This window comes from Epinephelus lanceolatus, chromosome 9 (genome assembly GCF_041903045.1).
Source record: "Epinephelus lanceolatus isolate andai-2023 chromosome 9, ASM4190304v1, whole genome shotgun sequence".
NCBI lineage: Eukaryota > Metazoa > Chordata > Actinopteri > Perciformes > Serranidae > Epinephelus > Epinephelus lanceolatus.
The window spans coordinates 45744806-45766981 of NC_135742.1; the positions used below are offsets into that span (position 1 = coordinate 45744806).

The 22176-nt window shown below is 40.5% G+C and overlaps 1 protein-coding gene across 7 annotated transcripts in view; it reads left to right on the forward strand.

The window, feature by feature from the left end:
• The window catches only part of cacna1ba (calcium channel, voltage-dependent, N type, alpha 1B subunit, a), a 775969-nt gene that overhangs the window by 625922 nt on the left and 127871 nt on the right, over positions 1-22176 (forward strand). For all 7 annotated transcript variants that reach the window (XR_013492059.1, XM_078170996.1, XM_078170991.1 and 4 more), the window contains 2 exons: positions 1225-1321; positions 4503-4608. Coding sequence is in view for 6 of the 7 variants with exons in the window: in XM_078170996.1 (XP_078027122.1) it covers positions 1225-1321; positions 4503-4608 (203 nt within the window). In the remaining variant the exon portion in view is untranslated. The remainder of the gene's footprint in view (positions 1-1224; positions 1322-4502; positions 4609-22176) is intronic.

Consider the following 22176-nt stretch of genomic DNA (forward strand, 5'->3'; position numbering starts at 1 on the left):
GGAAACTTTGCTCCTCTCTTCCCTGTTTGTGAATAAGGTGGCTAAGTGAGGCCTTATGCACAGCCCTTGTTCCTATTGGTTGTTGTATGCAGTCAGCCCACTAATGATAATTGTTTTATTTCAAGCTGTCTTGAGCTTTTGTTTATTTATGTGCTTGTTCTTTTCCACAGTGGACGGATTTCCTATAAGGATATGTACAATTTGTTACGCGTTATCTCACCCCCCCTTGGCTTAGGGAAGAACTGCCCTAATAGGGTAGCATACAAGGTTTGCAAATACCAGACATTTCTGTCACTAGGGTGCTTTGTGTACTTCTATGCCAAAAGACCTTTAACTGAATGGCTGTGCACCAATGAAATCGCCTTTACACTAGCATACACCCCTCCAAACTGACTGGCTTTGGTTGATGATGCCGGAGTGGAAACAAAGCTTTCAAAGCCACGGCATTGTCAACATGCCGCCTGCCATCCTTACTTTCCCTGTCTGTAAGTTTTGGATAGCAGACACAATTTACATCCCATTTGTATTAGTTTAAACCCTCAAAAGTCTTGAAATAAATTTGATCTCTACATTTGAGTGTCTAAGGATAGGATGGTATGCTGTACAGATTGTAAAGCCTTGAGGCAAATTTGTGATTTTATAATATTGGCCTAGTAAAAGTAAAAATTTATTTGACTTGACATTCAGATCTTTAAAAGATCAGATCAAAAGCCTTATGAAGAATGTAATATGATATTTTTATGAAGATGTCCACCAAAAGGAAAGCCAGGCTATGCTAACCAAAGCTTTGCCTGGCATTGAAATCTTTGTCTCTGTGCACCCTGTTTGAAGTACCAGTGGGATGTTTGCTAGCATGCTAAGGCTGACATCCCAGTTACAGTGCTGTCATTTCTCTTCCCTCCCATCAGCATTCTGTGTGTTGGATCAACCCATCTTCCCTTCTTCTCTCCCCTCCTCCCCTCTCCCAACGGACTCACTATTTACCATCCCATGTTTCCTGTCAGGGATCCTGAGCTCCACAGCGATGCATCCCTGTGCCCCGACTCAACTGCGGGGGATGACATCCATCTTACATCTCACTCTAGGAAATCTAATAACAGATTTCTGTCTTTCCTTTCCATTATTCTCTTGTTTTGTTGGTTTCTTCCCTTTGTTCCTCCTCCTCTAACTCCCCATCCTTCTCTGTTTGCATTTTGTTTATTTTTGATTTCCTACCCTGTGAAGTGGCCGTATCAAGTACCTCGATATGTATCAGATGCTGCTCCACATGTCCCCACCCTTAGGTTTGGGAAAGAAATGTCCGCCAAGAGTCGCCCACAAGGTAGACCCTCCTCTTCCTCCATCTTCCCTGTGCTCAACAATCTTTCTCCCATTGGCGTGACCACAAGCCAAAGTGTGTGTTTTGCAGTTTTCCCACGTTCCTTCTCTTTGTTTTGCTAGCTCCCTGATATTTTTTTGTGTAAGGCCCTACTTCATCCTTACTGTCATTACTGTTTCTTAATAACATAGAGCTTAACTAAGCAGACTTAAAGTTATGGTAATTAACATATTATGTTTATGGAAGAAATTTGCTCCCTTATGACATATTATTATTACTATTATCATTGTCTCCTTTAAATGGTAAGCCCTAGCAGGAGTTTTACTTTGTGGAGCAGTGTGTGTGTGTGTGTGTGTGTGTGTGTGTGTGTGTGTGCGCGCACACACATGCAGGTGGGTGTGTGTATGTGTGGCTTCTACTGCTTTTCTGTGGGAGTAATATGTTGTATGTGTGGTGTCACTGGTTCTGTCTCTGCTGCCCATTCCCTCTCATTCTTTTTCTCAACTCATCTCAGTCTATCCACTGTTGGAACGATTTGTGTGTACTTATGCGTGTGTGTGTTTGTCTGTGTGTTAGAATGTTAGTCCTGCACAGCATTGACAAAAATATGTCAATGTGATTTTTTATTTTATGTATTTATTTCTTTTGTGGTTATATTTTGATTAAGAGAAATGAGAAATAGACCCTATTTCCACCTGATATTAACATGTGATCTGTCTCTGGATATCTCATCTGAATCAGGAAAACCACATGAGAATGCTATCACCATCATCAACATCTAGCAATGGTCAGGTTACACAGGTCTTAGGAGCATGGTTTGCTCAACAAGTTGTAAGTAAGTTTCCCTTATTATACCTCTTCCTGCCTTCTCAAAGTTCACATCAAAAAACTCAAGACTACTTCTTCCTCAGGAAATAAAATAATAGGATTGTTAATCCAGTGGCATATCAAGAGACTCTTGAGGAACAGATATGGCCTGTGTGACCAGGGTTACATGACTGACAGGGACAGTTGAGCTAGCAGCAGTCCTGGCAAGCTTTTCCACTGGCTGTGATTAGTTTCTTAAATTATTGAGTAACATTCGCCTCATTAAGATAAGTTAAGGCAAGACTTTTATTGATCCCAGTAGGGAAAAATAGCTTTTTGCAGCAAATGCCTTTCATGGATATATTGTGTGTATGCCATAGACTGTAACAATAAAGGATGTAGCTACAATGACATCACCCATTGGTTTGTGAACTCCTGTTTTGAAGCCTTGGGGTCAGCACTTTGGCTGTTGCCATCGTGTTATGTGTTATGGAGCCAGAAGTGGCCATTGCTGGGTGAGAGGGTGGAGCTGTGGAGGAGCGAGAGGTGGATCTGACTGAGAAGCCATGGACGCTATCAGCAGACAGCCTGTCACTCAAAGAGGCCCACCCTTAATTATATGTCCCTTTAAGCTTTTATAAAATGTAAATGGGTGAGTTATATAAAAATTCTTCCCACTGTACAGTTACATGAATGTTGAAATTAGCTATAGAAACCAAAACTGTTTTTTTCATACCAGGCTGTAAACATGTTTATTTCTGCTGTAAAGTTGGGCATTTTAACATTGGGCTCTATGGGGATTGACTGACTTCTGGAGCTAGCCTCAAGTGGTTGTTCAAAGAACTGCAGTTTTTGGCTATTCTATGCTAAGGTGTTTCTCAGCCCTGGACGTTGCCACTTCGTATGTGCCTCTTTCATTCCAATTAAAGCTCACTTTTTGGCATGTGCCAGAAAAAGTTTTCCACTTCCACTTTTAGGGACCATAAAGTTTAACCATTAGACTGCCCATGAACATTTTCAGTTCAAGCTCTTTGAGACTTTTTTATTTGACCCACATGTTCAAATTCTGTTATTATTGTGACATTTAGAAAAAGGCCTTTTTTTTTTTTTTTTTTTATGGCCTTGATCTCGGTCTGTCACGTGGCCTTTGTCTCTCACATTTTTTGTTGTGATCCACCATGTGTGTTGATAAGTCCACCAGCTCTGCCTAACCATGCTGAGATCTACTCACAGTGTTAGTGGAATCGAGGTGATAATACCAGGTGTAAATGCAAAGGTCTGTGATCAGATGTCATTATCAGATCACAAATGCAGTTGCCGATTGCATGCTAATACGAGGTGTAAATGGGATCATATGAAGTCTGTGTGGACACAGTGTAGCGTATCTGTCACTCTTCTATTAGGCTGGTAGGGTAAAAGGAAAAATTTGTTTTAAGTAAAATATACAGTCATTCAAGCAGTCTGTCTCAATCAGCTGCTGCACTTTTGATATTTCTAGCTGTTTGTACTGTTGTTTTTTCTAATTGTGCAGCCTGTGGTTGTATGTGTGTGTGTGTGTGTGTACATGTGTAGGTGAGTGTTTGACCACGTGCAAATGGGTGTGGATATACAAGTATATATGTGTGTGTGTGTGTGTGTATGTGTGTGTGTTTGCCCCTCAGCTCTCTATCCCTGTCTCATTCTGACTCTGGTCTTTCTTACTTCCTGCACTGCCACTGATAGCACATGTAGGTGAATGCTTTATGTGTTCAGGGGAGCTCAACTCTTACAACAACAATTTCACAGCGTTCTGTATGCATTTAGTGGTGTCATTGGTCCCATATAAACTGCTCAGGCTGCCCAAGCTTGGTGGAATGGACACTCTTTATTGCTAGCTGCCACTGTACATGTATAGCATACTCAACCCCTTCAACTTCAAGTTGTTAATTGATAGGATGGCAACCACAGAGTCGAGCTCCTACGACTGTCGAGGCACCTTCATGGTTATGCATTACATGCCTACTCTCACCTTTTTTTCAGTCAATGTCAGTCTTGCACCAGTGCACTTTGACTTGCAGCGTAGTGCATATTGTAGCCAATAGCAGTGAATGTGAATGTCTAGTTTGTCTCCTCTGTACGTACTTGTAGAGAAGGCTTTTTGTGTGCTGAACTTATTCTCAGTAACATATATCAAAATGGCCAAACTTGCATGTGTTCAACAAAAATTAGCAGAGCATGTTTAAGGTACTTCATGCTAAGTCATTGAATCCATGGGGGGTGTTGGATCACAGCAGCACACAGAATGATTTCTCTGGTTGAATTGTGTGTTCTGATGGGGCTGTTTGCTCTCATTCACTGATCTAAAGTCTCTCTGTCCCCACTCATCTCCTCCCCTCAGCGCCTCGTCAAAATGAACATGCCCATCGCTGATGACAACAGTGTCCATTTCACCTCCACTCTGATGGCCCTAATTCGCACAGCTCTGGAGATCAAACTGGCCTCAGGTCAGAGAAACACTCCACACATCATTATAATAGAAGAGGATAAAAAATTGCAAAGGCTCTAACACCTTTGTGAATTAATCTAGATCTCGGAACAACAAGAAAAGATGTATCTGAGAATCTCATGTGCGAGAACGAACGTAGGACAATAAAGGATCTGTTATTTAACTTGGAGCAAGGCCTCTCAGGGCTTTGTAGGTAATCAATAAAATCTTGAAATCAGTTCTAAAAGAAACAGGTAACCAGTGTAGGGAAGCCAGGATCAGTGTGATGTGTTCATGTTTTCTAGTCCGAGTCAAGATTCAGGCACGAGAGGGATTTTTTACTGATGCCAGAGAGCAAGGAACTGCAATAATGTAATCGACTGGTTAGTAATGCATGAATAACAGTTTCCAGATGTTTGTTAGAAAGGAATTATCTGATCCTGGAAACATTTCTGAGATGGTGGAAGCCGGATTGAACTACTGAATTTACATGTTTGTCTAAACTGAGCATATGATCAAAAATGACCCTGAGATTTCTGCAATGTGGAATTATTGAGTGGGACAGAGAATCAAGACTTTGATATTTGAAAGTTTGTGCTATCTTGTTCTATGATCAGTATCTCTGTCTTCCTGCAGCATTAAGCTGCAGGAAATTTTGTCTTGTCACTTATGAATGTCATGAAGGCAATTTAGCAGGTTAATCATGTTTTGATAGTTATTTGTTGGATCCCAGCTTAAACAGAACTCAGTATCATCTGCATTCAAATGGAAACTGATATTTTGCCTACGTATAAGATGGCCAAGAGGGAGCTAGTCTCGCCCCCAGATAATCAGAGATCTCCGCCTTCTGATAGTCTGGGGACACTCCTTTCTAAAGTGTGTTTAACACACCGGAGAAAACGGCTGGCAACAAAGCAACGCCTCCTGCATTTTTTAAAATGACACGCCCTCCCAGAAATGTGTGCTCACCCTTTTCTCATCAGCAAGGAAACAAACACACAGTGAGCTTGAAAATGGATGCCGAGAAATTTAACTCCGTTTTATCAAATGTGTGCTCAGTCCACAAGATTGTGGAAATGAAGGACGTACAGCGACTATGTTTACGAGCACAAGAGTTCAGCGAGCCACCGAAGGACTGCCCTGCGGATTTACTATTGGTTCTGCAACGTAGGGAGTTTTTTTAAACTCTGAAATTGTATCCGCCCATCTAAACACAAAATCAGGGAGAAATACATCAGTTTTTTGTTAAGCAGAGCGTCTGAAGACTGACTTGTGAGTCTAAGAGGGAGCATGTAAATTGAAAATAGAATCGGACCTAGCACTGACCCCTGGGGCACTCCACAGTGGACATTTGTTAAACTAGACCTGGTGTCGGCAATATCCACACAAAATGCCTGTTTGTTAGGTATGACCTGAGCCATTGTAGAGCTGTGCCATTGATACCTACCCAGGTTTGGAGTTAGTCTAAAAGGATGTCATGGTCAGTAGCGTTGAATGTGTCACTTAAATGAAGCAGGACAAGAATGGATTTAATTTAATGTAATTTGGACTTAAAAAATCTGAAACAGAACCAGTTGATAGAGAGCAGTTTAAAATTTGTAAAACATAGGGGTAAACTGTGTTTAAAACTTCCTTTAAAAAATTTACAGGGAGAATATCTAAAATACAGGCTACCAGATTACCAGATCAGAAAGAGGTTAATGAAATAGGAGCAAATGAACAGAGAGATACTGACCATAGTCAGGTAAACTATGACTGGGGAATCTGGAGGAGAGATGCAACGTCTGATATTTGTGATCTTTTTAGTGAAGAAGGAAATAAATTCTTGGGGTGTCGGTGGCTTAGTGGTAGAGCAGGCGCCCCATGTACAAGGCTGTTGCCGCAGCGGCCTGGGTTCAAGTCCAGCCTGTGGGCCTTTGCTGCATGTCATCCCCTCTCTCTCTCCCTCTTTCACACTTAACTGTCCTGTCCATTAAAGGCAAAAAAATGCCCCAAAAAATATCTTTAAAAAAAAAGAAGGAAATAAATTCTTTGCATTTGTTAGGGGTGGCATCTAAAATCTTGCCCATAGGAGGATTCATGACATGGCCCACAATGTCAACAACATTCTGGGGTTTAACTGATCTTTCTCAATTAAAGGGGCAAAATATGCGGTTAAATTTTTAACCTCTGCATAAAAAGTCGAGACCCGACTAGATTTTTCATTTTACAATTTTATCTAATGAAGTGGAACATGAACTATAAAAATTATTTTGCAGCTCACTTGTCAGATTGACACGTAAAGAAGTTGAAGGCAGTGTTTAATTTAGCAGCAGAGAATAAGTTAAAAATTCTAGATCTTTTTTTGGGAACAGGGGGACAAATAAAAACAGTAATATAATAATTAGATAACACAATATTAAACATAAAAAAAAAGATAAGAAAAAGATATCTTCACATTCTATACCATAAGATAATGAGAGATGATCAAAATGACCTTTTGTGTTTGTAGATTAGTCCAACCACATGCTAAGTTAAAAGACACTAAAAGGTTTTGAAATTCCTGGTCCAGTTGGTTAGAGGGTCAGCAGACATGCACATTATAATCACCAAGAATGAGCAACTGATCAGACAAGGCAGCGTTTCAGAGAGCAGCTCAGCAAACTCACTGACTGGGGCGGCTGTGGCTCAGAGGTAGAGCGGGTCATCCCCCAATCAGAAGATCAACAGTTCAGTCCCCAGCTCCTCCAGTCATGTCGAACTGTCCTTGATACTGAACCCCAAATTGCTCCACGATGCTTCCATTGGTGTGTGAGTTTGTTAAAAATTGAGTAGCAGGGGGCACCTTGTATGGTAGCCTTGGCCACCAGTGTATGAATGTGTGTGTGAATGTGACTCCTACTCTAAAAAGCACTTTGAGTGGTTAGATGACTAGAAAGGCACTATACATATGCAGGTCCATTTACCATGATAAAAGGGGAAACATATTTAGGCGGTCTATATATTATCAAACACAAACATGGTGATTTTCCTTTAATTATAAAAGGAAGGGTTTTGAAAGTGCTAAAAAGACCAAGATCCATGCTCGAGCATCTGAATTATTATTCCTCTGTAATTATGGGCAACCCCACCACTCCTGTCTTATTTTCTGAGCTGATTTAAGAAACAGTTACCAGGAGGGCAGGCTTTAAGTAGGAGGACGGGGTCATCTTGTGACAGCCAGGGTTCTGTGATTATGAATAGATCAAGGTCATTTGACAGAATAAAGTTATTACATAAGAAAGATTTATTTACCATTGATCTCATACTAAGAAGAGCTGGCCGCAACTGGTTGGGTTGTGCTGACAATGGAAGGCACAGAATTTTGATTAAGTTGAATATGACAGGAGTTGAAAATAACTGCTGCTGAACTTTATCCACAGTGGTTGGTCTTCTACCACAAATGGCAGTTATCTCATTCTGTTTTGAGTCATCTAGACACTGTTTGGAGGGGAATGCACTGAATAGTCAGCAGGACCGGGTATTAATAAAAGAAACAAAATTTTCTGTCAGCAAATGTGTGCCCATTTTGTTTGGATGAAGATTATCTCTTTTACATAAGTTTACATAAGTTTACATAAGTACGGAGCCCCTTAAAGGTCAAGTTGGGAGATTTTTTTTGGACTGACTTTTGCATCCCCTCGCAATACTTTTTGCATTCCCTCACAATAAATTTTGAGTTCCCTCGCAATACTTTTGTGTCTCCTCGCAATAGTTTTGCATTCCCTTGCAATAACGTTTTGGATTCCTATGAGCCACCATTGTCACTTCCTCTTAGATGCCCACATTGATCAGTGACCAACGTAAACTTGTATAAAGCTGGCGAGATCTCCTTTTAAACTGTAGTGTTGTTATTATTGTCTTTCATGCCGTTGTAAGTAGCCTACTTAATTATGTTCGGGAACCGGCACCATGTCGGTTCTGTGTCAGTCGAAATGCGCTATTTGTGACTCCGGGCCCAACTCTGCCACTGACTGGCCAGTCTGACATTCTTCATAACACATAAAGAACATTAGTGAAACACATACGCCTAACAGAAACGTGTTAGTTGGGACAAGTTAGTGGTCATGTTACTCGTTCCACAGGCGAAGGACTCACATACAGTAAATACACCGGTTGTAAGTAACTTTTAACATACGTGAGTCTTTGTGACTCTTGGCTCTTGTCCCCTAACTAATGCTTCAAAGTGTTTATTGTCATATGCACAGTAAGGAAACGTGTTTCCCTGTAGAATGAAATTCGTTCTTTTCTGTCACCAATTAATGCTAAACAATATAAATCTATGAATCTTGTATCTATATGTTTTATGAAGACCCTATGTGCGCTCAAAGCTGTGGCACAAGTTACGCACCAAAATCTGGCGGAAGAAAAATAATAATAAAACGAAAATAAGTATTGATTTGCCTGACATCGATTAATTCAGTTTCAGCACCGCGGTAGTGGCCAGCTCCTGTTAAGAGATATACAGAATGAAAGCGGACAAGGTAATTACAGATATATAACTTGTCTTGAAAAATAGCTTTCAAATTGAATCAGAGATTTAACGTATTTTCAGTAGAGGCAACTTTTTAAATTATTGCTTTCTTTTCACTCTCTGCATACTTAAGATCGTTCTTTAAGAAGCTCTTAACAGGAGCTGTCCACTACCGCGGTGCTGAAACTAAATCAATCGATGTCAGGCAAATAGATCACCCACCACTTAATCAGCGTGTAAGTCACACACAGCACTGCTACCTAACGCACTAATTCCCTGCTGCTCATGTGTATGTGTGTTCTAATAGTTCTAATGAAAAACTAAGATGATAAATATTTGTTAATGACCTATTTTCATAACAAAAACAAGATGGTAAGAGAATCATGAGGAAATGTATTATATTTAAACAAAAAAACACAGACGCCTTGCTGAGGCCAGTGCCGTCTCCCACCACCTCCAGGAAGCTCTCCACTGTGTCAAAACGCAGCACAGCCGGGCACTGCAACTCCAGGCTGAGGGCGAAATTGCACCGGGTTGCCCTCCAGATGTGTGGAGAAACTAGTTGATGGGGCGTTGTATCCCAGCACAGGGCAGCCGGTACTTCATTTGGACAGCCCGGTCTGACAGCACGTCGAGTGGGCTGAAGTGCTGACGCACAAATGCATTTACATATATGGTTTGACTTCGCACACGGCGACGCTGTTGGTTAGCAGTGAGAATATGCTGTAAAGCAGCCATGGTATCTCACACATGTGTGATGTGGCAACGCCATAGGCGTAGGATTGGGTAGGGACGGTAGGGACATGTCCCTACCAATATTCAGCCCCTTCTGTACTGTCCCTACCAATATAATCACTGGCTGTCGTCGTCCGCTCAATATGGTCCATAAAGGGTTAACAATCGTTGGTGTCTACCATACGTCCCGCCTCTAACCTCGTATTGCTGATCGATTGGCTCTACCGTTATTTTGGTAACGTGTGATTGGTCCTCCCTAGCGCCGCTCTCTCCACTGACTTTGTGGGTGCGCGTCACTGTACAGTTCCCGGCAGTTCATGAGGGAATGACACATACATGCGCGTCACCGTTAGCACTCCACACCGGAGTGCCGAGTGTAAACGCGCACCAGTGATCTGTGACCATAGACATATATATACGTAGACGCCGCATCGACTGCCTGAGCACATCCTGCGCCGCCACCATATTGGGTGGGTCTTCTCACATAAACTGACAGTCGAGCTCCAATGCCCACGGCGGAAGGATGCCGGTATTTTGTGAAGCCTACGGTTGTAATAACATGTAAGCATGACAAATCAGAAGTTCCAGTTTGGTTTTGTTCTTTTTACACTTTGTGTTAACTTTTTCTAGCAAAAATAGAATCTATAGTAACGTTGTGTATGATTTTATTCACTTTACAAGTTGGTTTTCATTTTGAAGGCTTTTTAATAAACACATGAAACCAAAAAACAATGTTTGACCTGTCAAATTATTCTTTGTTGGGTAGGCCTTTCAGTCTAATGACTTAAGACACAGCCACTATTCATCAAACCAGATATCTTAGGAATTACGCTTTCATTTACATTCTTAACATCCTTGAGAAGTATCAGTTTGACACATGGTAGGTAATGTTTTCTCAGCACTGTTCATCTCTAAAAATGTTGCGTTTTTTCTTCTCCAGAATTTGGCACTTAACACTCACATGCATGGCTGCACACCTTTGTGCACATAATCACTTTTCCACCAGCTGTGCTGCAAATATCCCCTGCTGCTCATCCTTCTGTATCTTTTTTCAAATTATCTTGACCGCAGTCCCATTTTCATAGTTAAATACCAATACCAAAATTAATTTCAGTGTTTATGTAAATATTGCAAATGTTTTTTACTAATTTTGAGGGCTCACAGCAGTCAGTGTAATAAGAATAAGAAGAACTTTATTAATCCCCAAAGGAAATTTCAAAGAAGTCTGTAAGATCGTCTATTTAACAAAGAATTATGAAGTCTGATGGCTGTGGGTATAAAAGAAAGTGAGTCTGTGTCAGAAATAAACTCAATCAACAATCAAGCTTTTTCTTTATTAAAATATATTAATAAATGTATTAATATGCTATACTATGTTTTGTATTGTGTATATTGTGTTTATACAGTATATATCTATCTATATAAATATATATATATATATATATATATATATATATATGTATATATATATTTATACTAGGGCACTAACGACTTTGATTTTTATTTCAGGTCGACTTATCTGTCAATAAAGTCGAAGTCGAGTCGACAAGTCATTTGACGTCATCACATTGACACGGCGGAGGAAAGTGAAGTATCTCCACACGTGATGTGTGTCTGTCAAGGCCCAAACATACGGGCGGAACGTACGCGGAACGGACTCTGCGGAGGTCCGCGTGGACTCAAAGCGTCCGCAAGCCCTGTGCGCGCAAAGCTCAGATTTTACGACCGCGCGCACCAGTGACTGCTCGGCATGTATTTTTCACATTGCAGGGATTTTTCACAGACATTTTTACAGGAAACTACAACGCAGAAGTGCGCTCGACTATGAAAGCCCGAATGACTGCGGACATTCCTCGCAGAATGTACTTCGCTTATAGTATGCCCGAGTATGTTCACTTCAAGGATAAATGTATCAGCGTAAGCCAATCAGAGGCAGCGATTGCATTCCCTACATAAGCACAGAGAGAGAGAGAGAGAGAGAGAGAGGGAAAAAATGCCCTAATATATATATATATATATATATATATATACATATCCCATTCTGGAGTTGAGGTGACTGAAAGAACTGTGTTGTGACCTAAATAACATACTATTGCTATCTGCAGAAAGTATTAAGGCATGAAATCCCGCATTATTAATGTATGAAAGCATCCTGTATCATAACTACATGTGTGCCGTTTGTAACAAACCAAACCGCGTGAAAATCAGTTGAAAATTCAGTGGGTTATTCTATTTTACTTGTGCATACAGCTCCTTCCTCAATAGAAGTGAATGCACTGTAGAGGCGAAGCGAGACCCATCCAAGATGGCGGCCAGCTAGGACGTCGGCTCCAATAGGCAGTGGCAGTCAGTGCGGCGTCTATGTATATATGTCTATGTCTACAACTGTCTATGGTCCTGATATGTCGCGCGCACAGCGTACATTTCAAATTCGCATTCTACAAACAAACACGTGCAGATTTCGCGGCTGAAAAATGAAACGCCAGCAGGCCCAGCACCAACAACAGTCGTTGATTAACTGGATAAAAAGGAAGAAAACAGATGTGAGTTGGTTGGTTCGGTAAATAAGCTAAAAAAAATCATATTTTCTGCCAGCACCTGTTGATGTTAGGCTAACTGAATGGTGTTCCTTGGTAACTCTTTGCTAGATAATGAGATGCTAACGAGCTAATACTAGCTGAGCTAAGTTTGGCAACTATTAGATCAATATTATATGCCAGAGAACATGAAATTCCACTTAACATGCTCCATCAGCAATCATAGATGTCATGTAGTGATGACACAGTTCAAGTTAATGTTTGTAGAAAGATGACATGATAGAAACAGTCTGAATAAATAAAGTGTAAACACTATAAATAATAGCTACTTCAGTGACAGTCTTCAGCTTCCATGGTGTGTGAAGGAGAGACTTAGGAGAATAGAGATCCATTGCTCCCAGTAAAAACACCAAAACTGAGTCATATTTATCCAGCTGTTAATAGATATTGGGTGTAAGTGCAACATTTTGCACACAGTTGTATTATAATGATTTTGGAGCATTTACATTTTTGTTGATTTATTTTATTTATGTTTAACATGATGAAGCTGACATTATGGCTGTTCTTTAGCCTATATACATTAAGATGTTGTTCAATGAAATACACAATTGTAAAACATGCAGTATGTTTTCCTCAGGCTACAACAATCAGAATCTATTACTGTTGCATCTCAAATTGTCCCACTGTTCACGTCTTGCATCAATATATTTTTTGTCAGATGACAAGTAGTAGAGAGACTGGAGGAGATGGAGGAGATGGAGGAGGAGAGGCAGGAAGAGAGACAGGAGGAGATAGAGGAGAGACAAGAGCCTGAGGTGAGAAGGATATATGTTGATAGTGAGATTCAGCATTGTGACTAGGGGTAAGTAAAAATATTGATTCATGCATAATATGTGTTTTTACCCGATATCAATATCAATTCGGATCACTATTACCAACCCAACTGCAGACCGCAGGCTGGTACTGAAGTTACGCCCCTTCGGAGTATACTGTTATTTGATTGGTGGACAGTACCATACTGCCATGTGATTGGTTGACAGGATTCACTGGGGGTAATCCACCTTATTTTTCACGGAAACACGGAGGCAAAACAGAATGCAGCCAGCTTCCGTTTTTTTGTGCGACACTTCCGGTCCAGCACTCTTACCACTGTGTAAATGGGAATCGCCTTGTTGTTTACCTTGCTGAGTTTAGCTATATATATGTACAGTACAGGCCAAAAGTTTGGACACACCTTCTCATTCAATGCGTTTTCTTTATTTTCATGACTATTTACATTGTAGATTCTCACTGAAGGCATCAAAGCTATGAATGAACACATGTGGAGTTATGTACTTAACAAAAAAAGGTGAAATAACTGAAAACATGTTTTATATTCTAGTTTCTTCAAAATAGCCACCCTTTGCTCTGATTACTGCTTTGCACACTCTTGGCATTCTCTCCATGAGCTTCAAGAGGTAGTCACCTGAAATGGTTTCCACTTCACAGGTGTGCCTTATCAGGGTTAATTAGTGGAATTTTTTGCTTTATCAATGGGGTTGGGACCATCAGTTGTGTTGTGCAGAAGTCAGGTTAATACACAGCCGACAGCCCTATTGGACAACTGTTAAAATTCATATTATGGCAAGAACCAATCAGCTAGCTAAAGAAAAATGAGTGGCCATCATTACTTTAAGAAATGAAGGTCAGTCAGTCCGGAAAACTGCAAAAACTTTAAATGTGTCCCCAAGTGGAGTCGCAAAAACCATCAAGCGCTACAACCAAACTGGCACACATGAGGACCGACCCAGGAGAGGAAGACCAAGAGTCACCTCTGCTTCTGAGGATAAGTTCATCCGAGTCACCAGCCTCAGAAATGGCAAGTTAACAGCAGCTCAGATCAGAGACCAGATGAATGCCACACAGAGTTATAGCAGCAGACCCATCTCTAGAACAACTGTTAAGAGGAGACTGCGCGAATCAGGCCTTCATGGTCAAATAGCTGCTAGGAAACCACTGCTAAGGAGAGGCAACAAGCAGAAGAGATTTGTTTGGGCCAAGAAACACAAGGAATGGACATTAGACCAGTGGAAATCTGTGCTTTGGTCTGATGAGTCCAAATTTGAGATCTTTGGTTCCAACCACCGTGTCTTTGTGAGACACAGAAAAGGTGAACGGATGGATTCCACATGCCTGGTTCCCACTGTGAAGCATGGAAGAGGAGGTGTGATGGTGTGGGGGTGTTTTGCTGGTGACACTGTTGGGGATTTATTCAAAATTGAAGGCACACTGAACCAGCATGGCTACCACAGCATCCTGCAGCGACATGCCATCCCATCCGGTTTGCGTTTAGTTGGACGATCATTTATTTTTCAACAGGACAATGACCCCAAACACACCTCCAGGCTGTGTAAGGGCTATTTGACCAAGAAGGAGAGTGATGGAGTGCTGCGGCAGATGACCTGGCCTCCACAGTCACCGGACCTGAACCCAATCGAGATGGTTTGGGGTGAGCTGGACCGCAGAGTGAAGGCAAAGGGGCCAACAAGTGCTAAACACCTCTGGGAACTCCTTCAAGACTGTTGGAAAACCATTTCAGGCGACTACCTCTTGAAGCTCATTGAGAGAATGCCAAGAGTGTGCAAAGCAGTAATCAGAGCAAAGGGTGGCTATTTTGAAGAAACTAGAATATAAAACATGTTTTCAGTTATTTCACCTTTTTTTGTTAAGTACATAACTCCACATGTGTTCATTCATAGTTTTGACACCTTCAGTGAGAATCTACAATGTAAATAGTCATGAAAATAAAGAAAACGCATTGAATGAGAAGGTGTGTCCAAACTTTTGGCCTGTACTGTATATATCACATTTTTTCACGTCACTATATCACCGTTTAGACTAATCTGATGTTTGTAAAGTCTATAAACACAATGACTGAACAAACATTAGTATTTTCTCTGTGTGTAATTAATAACATGGTTATCGTAGATTAGCTGGGCTAACCGTTAGCTGTTAGCCATTAGCCGTGTCTGTAATAACTCACTAAACTCACAAAGTGGCCCGTGAAAAAAATATTTTCTCCAGCGGATGTCTTAGTTACAACATGATTGAGCTAATTGGAGTAGTTTCATGTCGTATCCGACAACGGGAGGCTTTTAACGGATGACGATCCTGATGTTAACATTGCTGCTAGTGTTAACGTTAGCTGTCCCTGTCAGCTGCAGCCACTGATGCTTTCTAGACATCGTGATTTCCCAAAACTGAATAAATACCACACATAGCAACACAAAACTGCTTTGCTAGCTCAATCATGTTGTAACGGCTGGATGGTTGATGCGTATATGCTGATTCGGGTGCTATCAGAGCCGATCCGCGCATCACTATGGCTTAATGATCAACTCAGTCAATTAAAACAACCTGTGTTAGAAGTGTATGTCACTGACAGAAAGAAAGAAAGAAAGAAAAGGGAAAAAAAGATAGAAAAGCAGTATACACCTCACATATTTATTTCTCACAGTTGCGCACACGTTTGGCTGGCATGCAGAAGCACCGTCTGTGTGTCTGTGTGTCTGTGTGTCGAGGCTGCGAGCCACAGCTTCAGCTGCTCAGGTAGAGAGGTTGTGTAGCCTGGTGTGTTTTTTCGCTGATTCGGTTGTGCAGGTTCTCTGCTGGTACACTGGAGACGGGGATCAAGCAGTTTGTCTCACTCGGGATACACTGTGCTTTTTTGGTTCATAGTTTATGATTGACATGCGATTTATTCGCATTTAGGGGGAATACATTTCCATTATAACGGAAACGTGGGCACAGTTATCTAACGTTATACAAAATACACAGACTAACTAACTAACTAACTAACTGATTGACTAACATAAACAACTGAAAATTGAAAAAAATTAGCTTGCACCATTAGCTCCGGTAAGGGAAAGCATGAGGGAAAGCGGCTGACCGGAAGTCACACACAAAAAAACAGAAGTTGATCACTATTTACTTCCGTGTTTGAAAATAAAGTGGATACTACTGGCCTGATGGCACCAGGGTTTCTGTAGTAGCAGCAGCCACTGGAGATATACCATGGCAACAATAACTACTTTCTGTTAAATACATAACTACACACTGTAGTCAGTACATATTATATCTGTCTTATGCTACGTCCCAATCTCTCCCCTTAGCAATATCTAAATATGCATCATAAAGCAGTGATCAGTTTCGTATGACGTGAAATTGCATTAAAAAGTCATCAACGTACAGGTCGCTGCCATGGAGCACTTTTATGTCCCTACCAATGTGAAAATTAAACCTACGCCCTTGGGCAACGCCTTTATGTAGAGTAACGGGTGGAGCGTCCCTTGATGAGGTTCCAGCTGAGCTCAATTACACTTGTCAGTTGCCTGATATCTGAATGTTGCAGGTTTGAAGGGTGGATGTGTTTCTGTTGTGCCCTGACGTATCTTTTGGATGCTGTAAACCATCTCATATGTGCATGCAGATGTGGGATATGTGCAGACAAATTATGATAAATGAGAGTCATGATGATTCATTTTATTTGTGTGCCTGATGTGCACAGCACATACAGGAACACACTTGTTATCCCTCATACTTATTTTTCATCTTATTATTATTTTTCTTCTGCCAGATTTCCGTGTGTAACTTGTGCCACAGCTTTGAGCGCACATAGGGTCTTCATAAAACATATACATTCAAGTTTCAAAGTGTTTATTGTCATATGCACAGTAAGGACACACGTTTCCCTGCAGAATGAAATTTGTTCTTTTCTGTCACTAATTAATACTAAACAATATAAATATGAAGTATAAAATAGATCAAAATATATACGTGCGCATTGTTTTAACATCTCCTTGCTTAGTGTAATATTAATCTGCCTGCCGCGGCTGGATCTGTAAACATTTGGTCGCTAAGAAGACTGTTAAGAGTGGGTTAGCTCGATCTTACAACTCCTTCTTAGTGAAGGATCTTTGTAAGCTAAGAGCGATCTGGGAAACGCGGCCATTATCATGTCAACATACAGGGAGAATGTGTCCAGAGTTTATGACATTTACCGGGAGAGCTAGAGCCATTTGACTAAAGCTGACGTTATTACTGCTGTAGCATGATGTTATTAGGCTAAATACTACATTTCTAACAGTGACTGAGCTGATTTATTGACACAGCATGCTTGTAGACTGCTGTAACGTTAGGTTTACAGAGGAAATAACGGGAAATAACGGGATGTGACTTAATTGGGTGAAAATATTGTTAGTGAAACACAAACAAGCATGAGTTAGGGGACAAGAGCCAAGAGTCACAAAGACTCACGTATGTTAAAAGTTACTTACAACCGGTGTATGTACTGTATGTGGGTCCTTCGCCTGTGGAACGAGTAACAGGACCACTAACTTGTCCCTAAACGAACGCATGTTTCTGTTAGGCCTATGTGTTTCACTAACGTTCTTTATGAATTATGAAGAATGTCAGACTGGCCAGTCTGACACAGAACCGACATGGTGCCGGTTCCTGAACCTAATTAAGTAGGATACTTACAACGGAATGAAAAACAATAATAACAACACTACAGTTTAAAAGGAGATCTCGCCAGCTTTATACAAGTTTACGTTGGTCACCGATCAATGCAGGCATCTAAGAAGAAGTGACAATGGTGGCTCATGGGAATCCAAAACGTTATTGCAAGGGAATGCAAAACTATTGTGAGGGAACGCAAAAGTATTGCGAGGGAACACAAAATTTATTGTGAGGGAACGCAAAAGGTATTGCGAGGTAACGCAAAAGTATTGCAAGGGGACGCAAAAGTCAGACCAAAACATATCTCCCGGCTTGACCTTTAAGGGGCTCCTTAGAATGGTCCTCTCCCTTGTGTTCCACCCCAATAAAAGATACCACTATATGAATAATGTTAACCTTGCCTCCCTCTACCATTAGTTTGAGAAAAAAAACACCAGAACATGTTGTCTGTGTGTTTGTAGCTGATATTTAAAAGAAAATACAGAAGTAACAATGACAATCACATGTATTTAACACCTTACAAGTAATCGGTTTTGAATTTAATTGCATTCTTGAAAAAATGTAAAGCCGATGAAGGGATGCTTAAATTGGGTAAGTGTTTTCTCCTCTCATTTCAGATCAGTAGAATATGATTTAACCCAACAAGCATTTTTTGGTTTAAAAAACGTCTAATAGCCGTCTACATGAAGACCTGACGTCTAGGCTAAATCACGGCTGAATTTGGGCTGTCAGTGAAAATTTGTGTAGTGTAGACATCATCAGTTATACGGCTATGTAGAGACCATGTCCAAAAAATTGAGATAAACATATTTTAATTACTGTTGACCCTCCATACATGATTGAATATCATACTGCATGCCATCTGCAATGGCGAAAATTACATTTAATCAATTTCAAAATTAAATCAGCTAGATTTGGGTTACATGTAGCTAGACTAAACTGGACATAAATATCGGCAATACGTTTAAATCACGACTATTGCTTGCTGGGAATGCTTTCTTTAGAAGGGTGAAAGGGATGGACAGACAGATAAATGAAGAAATGGGAGAGAAGAGAAAAGCTGGATCTTGTTCTTTAAATCCTTTAAGTTGTGAAGAAAAATGTTTTTCTTCAAGTGTAATGTACACTCCATTTTGAAGGTGGTGTAGGTTACAAAAGAAACTTACTAATTCTAAAAATTCTGACTGCTTGCTTTTTTATTAACAGCATTTACTTGTACTTTTACTTTCAATACTTAAGTAAATTTAATATCACAAACATGACTCTTGTTATCAAATATTAGATGCTTTAAGACTTTTACTCGAGCAATATTCTACCGTTGACTTTAACTTCCTCCAGAGTCATTTGCTGATAAGATATTTGTACTTCTGTAGAGGGGAGTAAGTATAAATTGGCACATGCTATTAATACATTTTGTCATATATCAAGATTAAAATCTGGTTTCATGTAAGACAAAATGTAGCCTTCAACCATTAGAAAAAGAAACAGAAAAAAAAGAAAAAACTAAGGCAATGTTTTACTGTCCTAACTTAATTTACAACCCCAATTCCAAATAAATTGGGACACTGTGTAAAATGTAAATAAATACAGAATGCAATGATGTGCTAAACCTTTTTTAACTTATATTCAATTGAATACAGTCCAAAGACAAGATACAGTATTCAATGTTCAAACTCATCAACAGTATTTATTTTTATCAATATACATTTATTCTGATTTTGATGTCTGCAACATTTTCCAAAAAAGTTGGGACAGAGGCATGTTTACCACTGTGTTACATCACCTTTTCTTCTACAGCACTCAATAAGTGTACAGGACCTCAGGACACTAATTGTTGAAGTTTTGAAAGTGAAATTCTTTCCCATTCTTGTCTGATATACAACTTAAGTTGCTTAACAGTCTGTGGTCTCCAGTACTGTATTCTGTGCTTTATAATTCACAACATGTTCAATGGGAGACAGGCCTGGACTGCAGACAGGTCAGTCTAGTACCTGCACTCTTTTTCTATGACGCTGTTACGGCCCTTGATGGAGCCCAGGGGATGGAGGGTGTAACACAATGAATAGAACCGGGATGAAAAGGATGAGGAAAACGGATGGTACAAACTTAGGGATTTATTTATAATAGACAAAAAAAAACACAAGAGAGGTCTCCACAACAACTGAAAGCGAGCTCTTCAAAAGGTGAGGCCGACCTGCCTGAACAGGGCAACAAAACACAATGGATATTACCAGACAGTCAAGCCACCTACAAAATACTGCTGAATAACACACTCTTCACCAAAAGAGTAATCTTACCGACAACCGGCACACAACCGCCTCTAGAAGTGGTCAAAGAATACACACACACAGCTCACCAAGTGGCTGCCTTGGGAGACTGCAAAAAGGGGAAAATCTGCCTCTCTGAGAAGGTTTTTATGCTGCCCCAGGGCCTGATGGGTAACGGCTCACAGGTGTGAGTAGTTACCAGCCATTTTCAGTAGGAGGGGAGGGGCCAAACCTGGAGACAGCAGAGAAAAGAAAAAACAACCATCCACACACACACACGGCCCTGCAGCCATAACAGACGCCTCACTGTTGTAACATGTGCAGAATGTGTCTAATTGTCTTGCTGGAATAAGCAGGGATGTCCCTGAAAAAGGATGGCAGCATATGTTGCTCCCAAATCTGTATGTACCTTTCAGCATTCATGGTGCCTTCACAGATGAACGAGTTACTCATAATACCATGGGCACTAACAAACCCCCACACCGTCACAGATGCTGGCTTTTGAACTTTGAGCTGGTAACAATGTGGATAGTCCTGGACGATCCTCTCGTGTCACAACGTCATGAACGTCCGTGATTTCCGAAAACAATTTGAAATGTGGACTCATCAGACCACAGCACACTTTTTCACATTGTGTCTGTCCATCTCAGATTAGGTCGGGCCCAAAGTAGTCTGCAGCACTTCTGGATGTTATTGATATGTGGCTTTGACTTTGCAGCGTAGAGTCTTAAATTGCATTTGAATATGAAGCATATGTTTACTGACAGTGGTTTTCCAACGTGTTCCTGGTCCATGTCGTACTATGCATTATACAATCAAGTTTTTAATACGGTGCCCTTTGAGGGTCAAAGGTCACAACCATTCAGTGTTTTCAATCTTGTACTTTATGCAGAGGATTCTCTGGATTCTCAGGATCATTTGATGATATTATACATTGTTGATGGTGAAATCCCTAAAGTTTTTGCAATTGGTCAGTGAGAAAGGTTGTTCTCAAATTGTTGGACTGTTTGCCCCCACTGATTTTCAAAAAGTAACCATCCTTGCTTGTGAGCACCCAAGCCTTTTCAAGATGCCCCTTTCATACCTATTAATGATACTATCATTTCGTACCAACTGTTAACCTGTGAATGTTCCAACAGGTTTTTTTTTGAGCATTCACCTACTTTGACAGTCTTCTGTTGCCCCTGTCCCAACTTTTTTCAAAACGTGACGCAGGTATCAAATTCATAATAAGTGTATATTTTACAAAAATAAAAAAATAAAGTTTATCAGTTTGAACATTAAATATGTGGTCTTTGGACTGTATTCATTTTGAATATAAAAAAGGATAAAAAAAGGATTTACAAATCATTGCATTCTGTTTTTATTTACATTTTTCACAATGTTCCAACTTTTTTGGAATTATGGTTAGAAATTTAACAAATAAAGCCAGTTTTTGCAAATTTTATAATGTTACTAAATGACTGATAAACTGAAGCAAATGAATGTCAAATGAATTACAAACTTCTTGAAATGATGTGTTCAAACTCCAACTCCACCCTTTATATGCCTCCACACCGGCGAAAGCTATCGCCATGGCCTCCAGTTGTCTGTCTGTCCATCCATGCATCCGTTCCATTCTTGTGAACGTGATATCTGGATTATGCCTTGGGGGAAATTCTTCAAATTTGGCACAAACGTCCACTTGGACTCATTGATTAACTGATTAGAATTTGGTGATCAACAGTCACTGTGATGTCACACAACATGTTTTTGGCCTGAACTCAAGAACTCATGTACTAATTATGACAAAATTTCACATGGATGTCTGACTGTTTGGATATAAAATGTCGTCACTTCATTATTTTATCTTATCAAAGGTCAGCTTCACTGTTACATCACAATATTCTACAAAAATTTTCTGGCCATTACTCTAACATCATGGCCTCTAGTTTTGCAGACCGGGCAAGGCGGAGGCGCAGCGCACCTGCACTTCGCTAACTGGGTGTGGCCAGACGGATTTTGCAAGTTTGGCACACCGTGTGCGCTGGCGCAGCTACTCCTCTTTCCCACCTCCG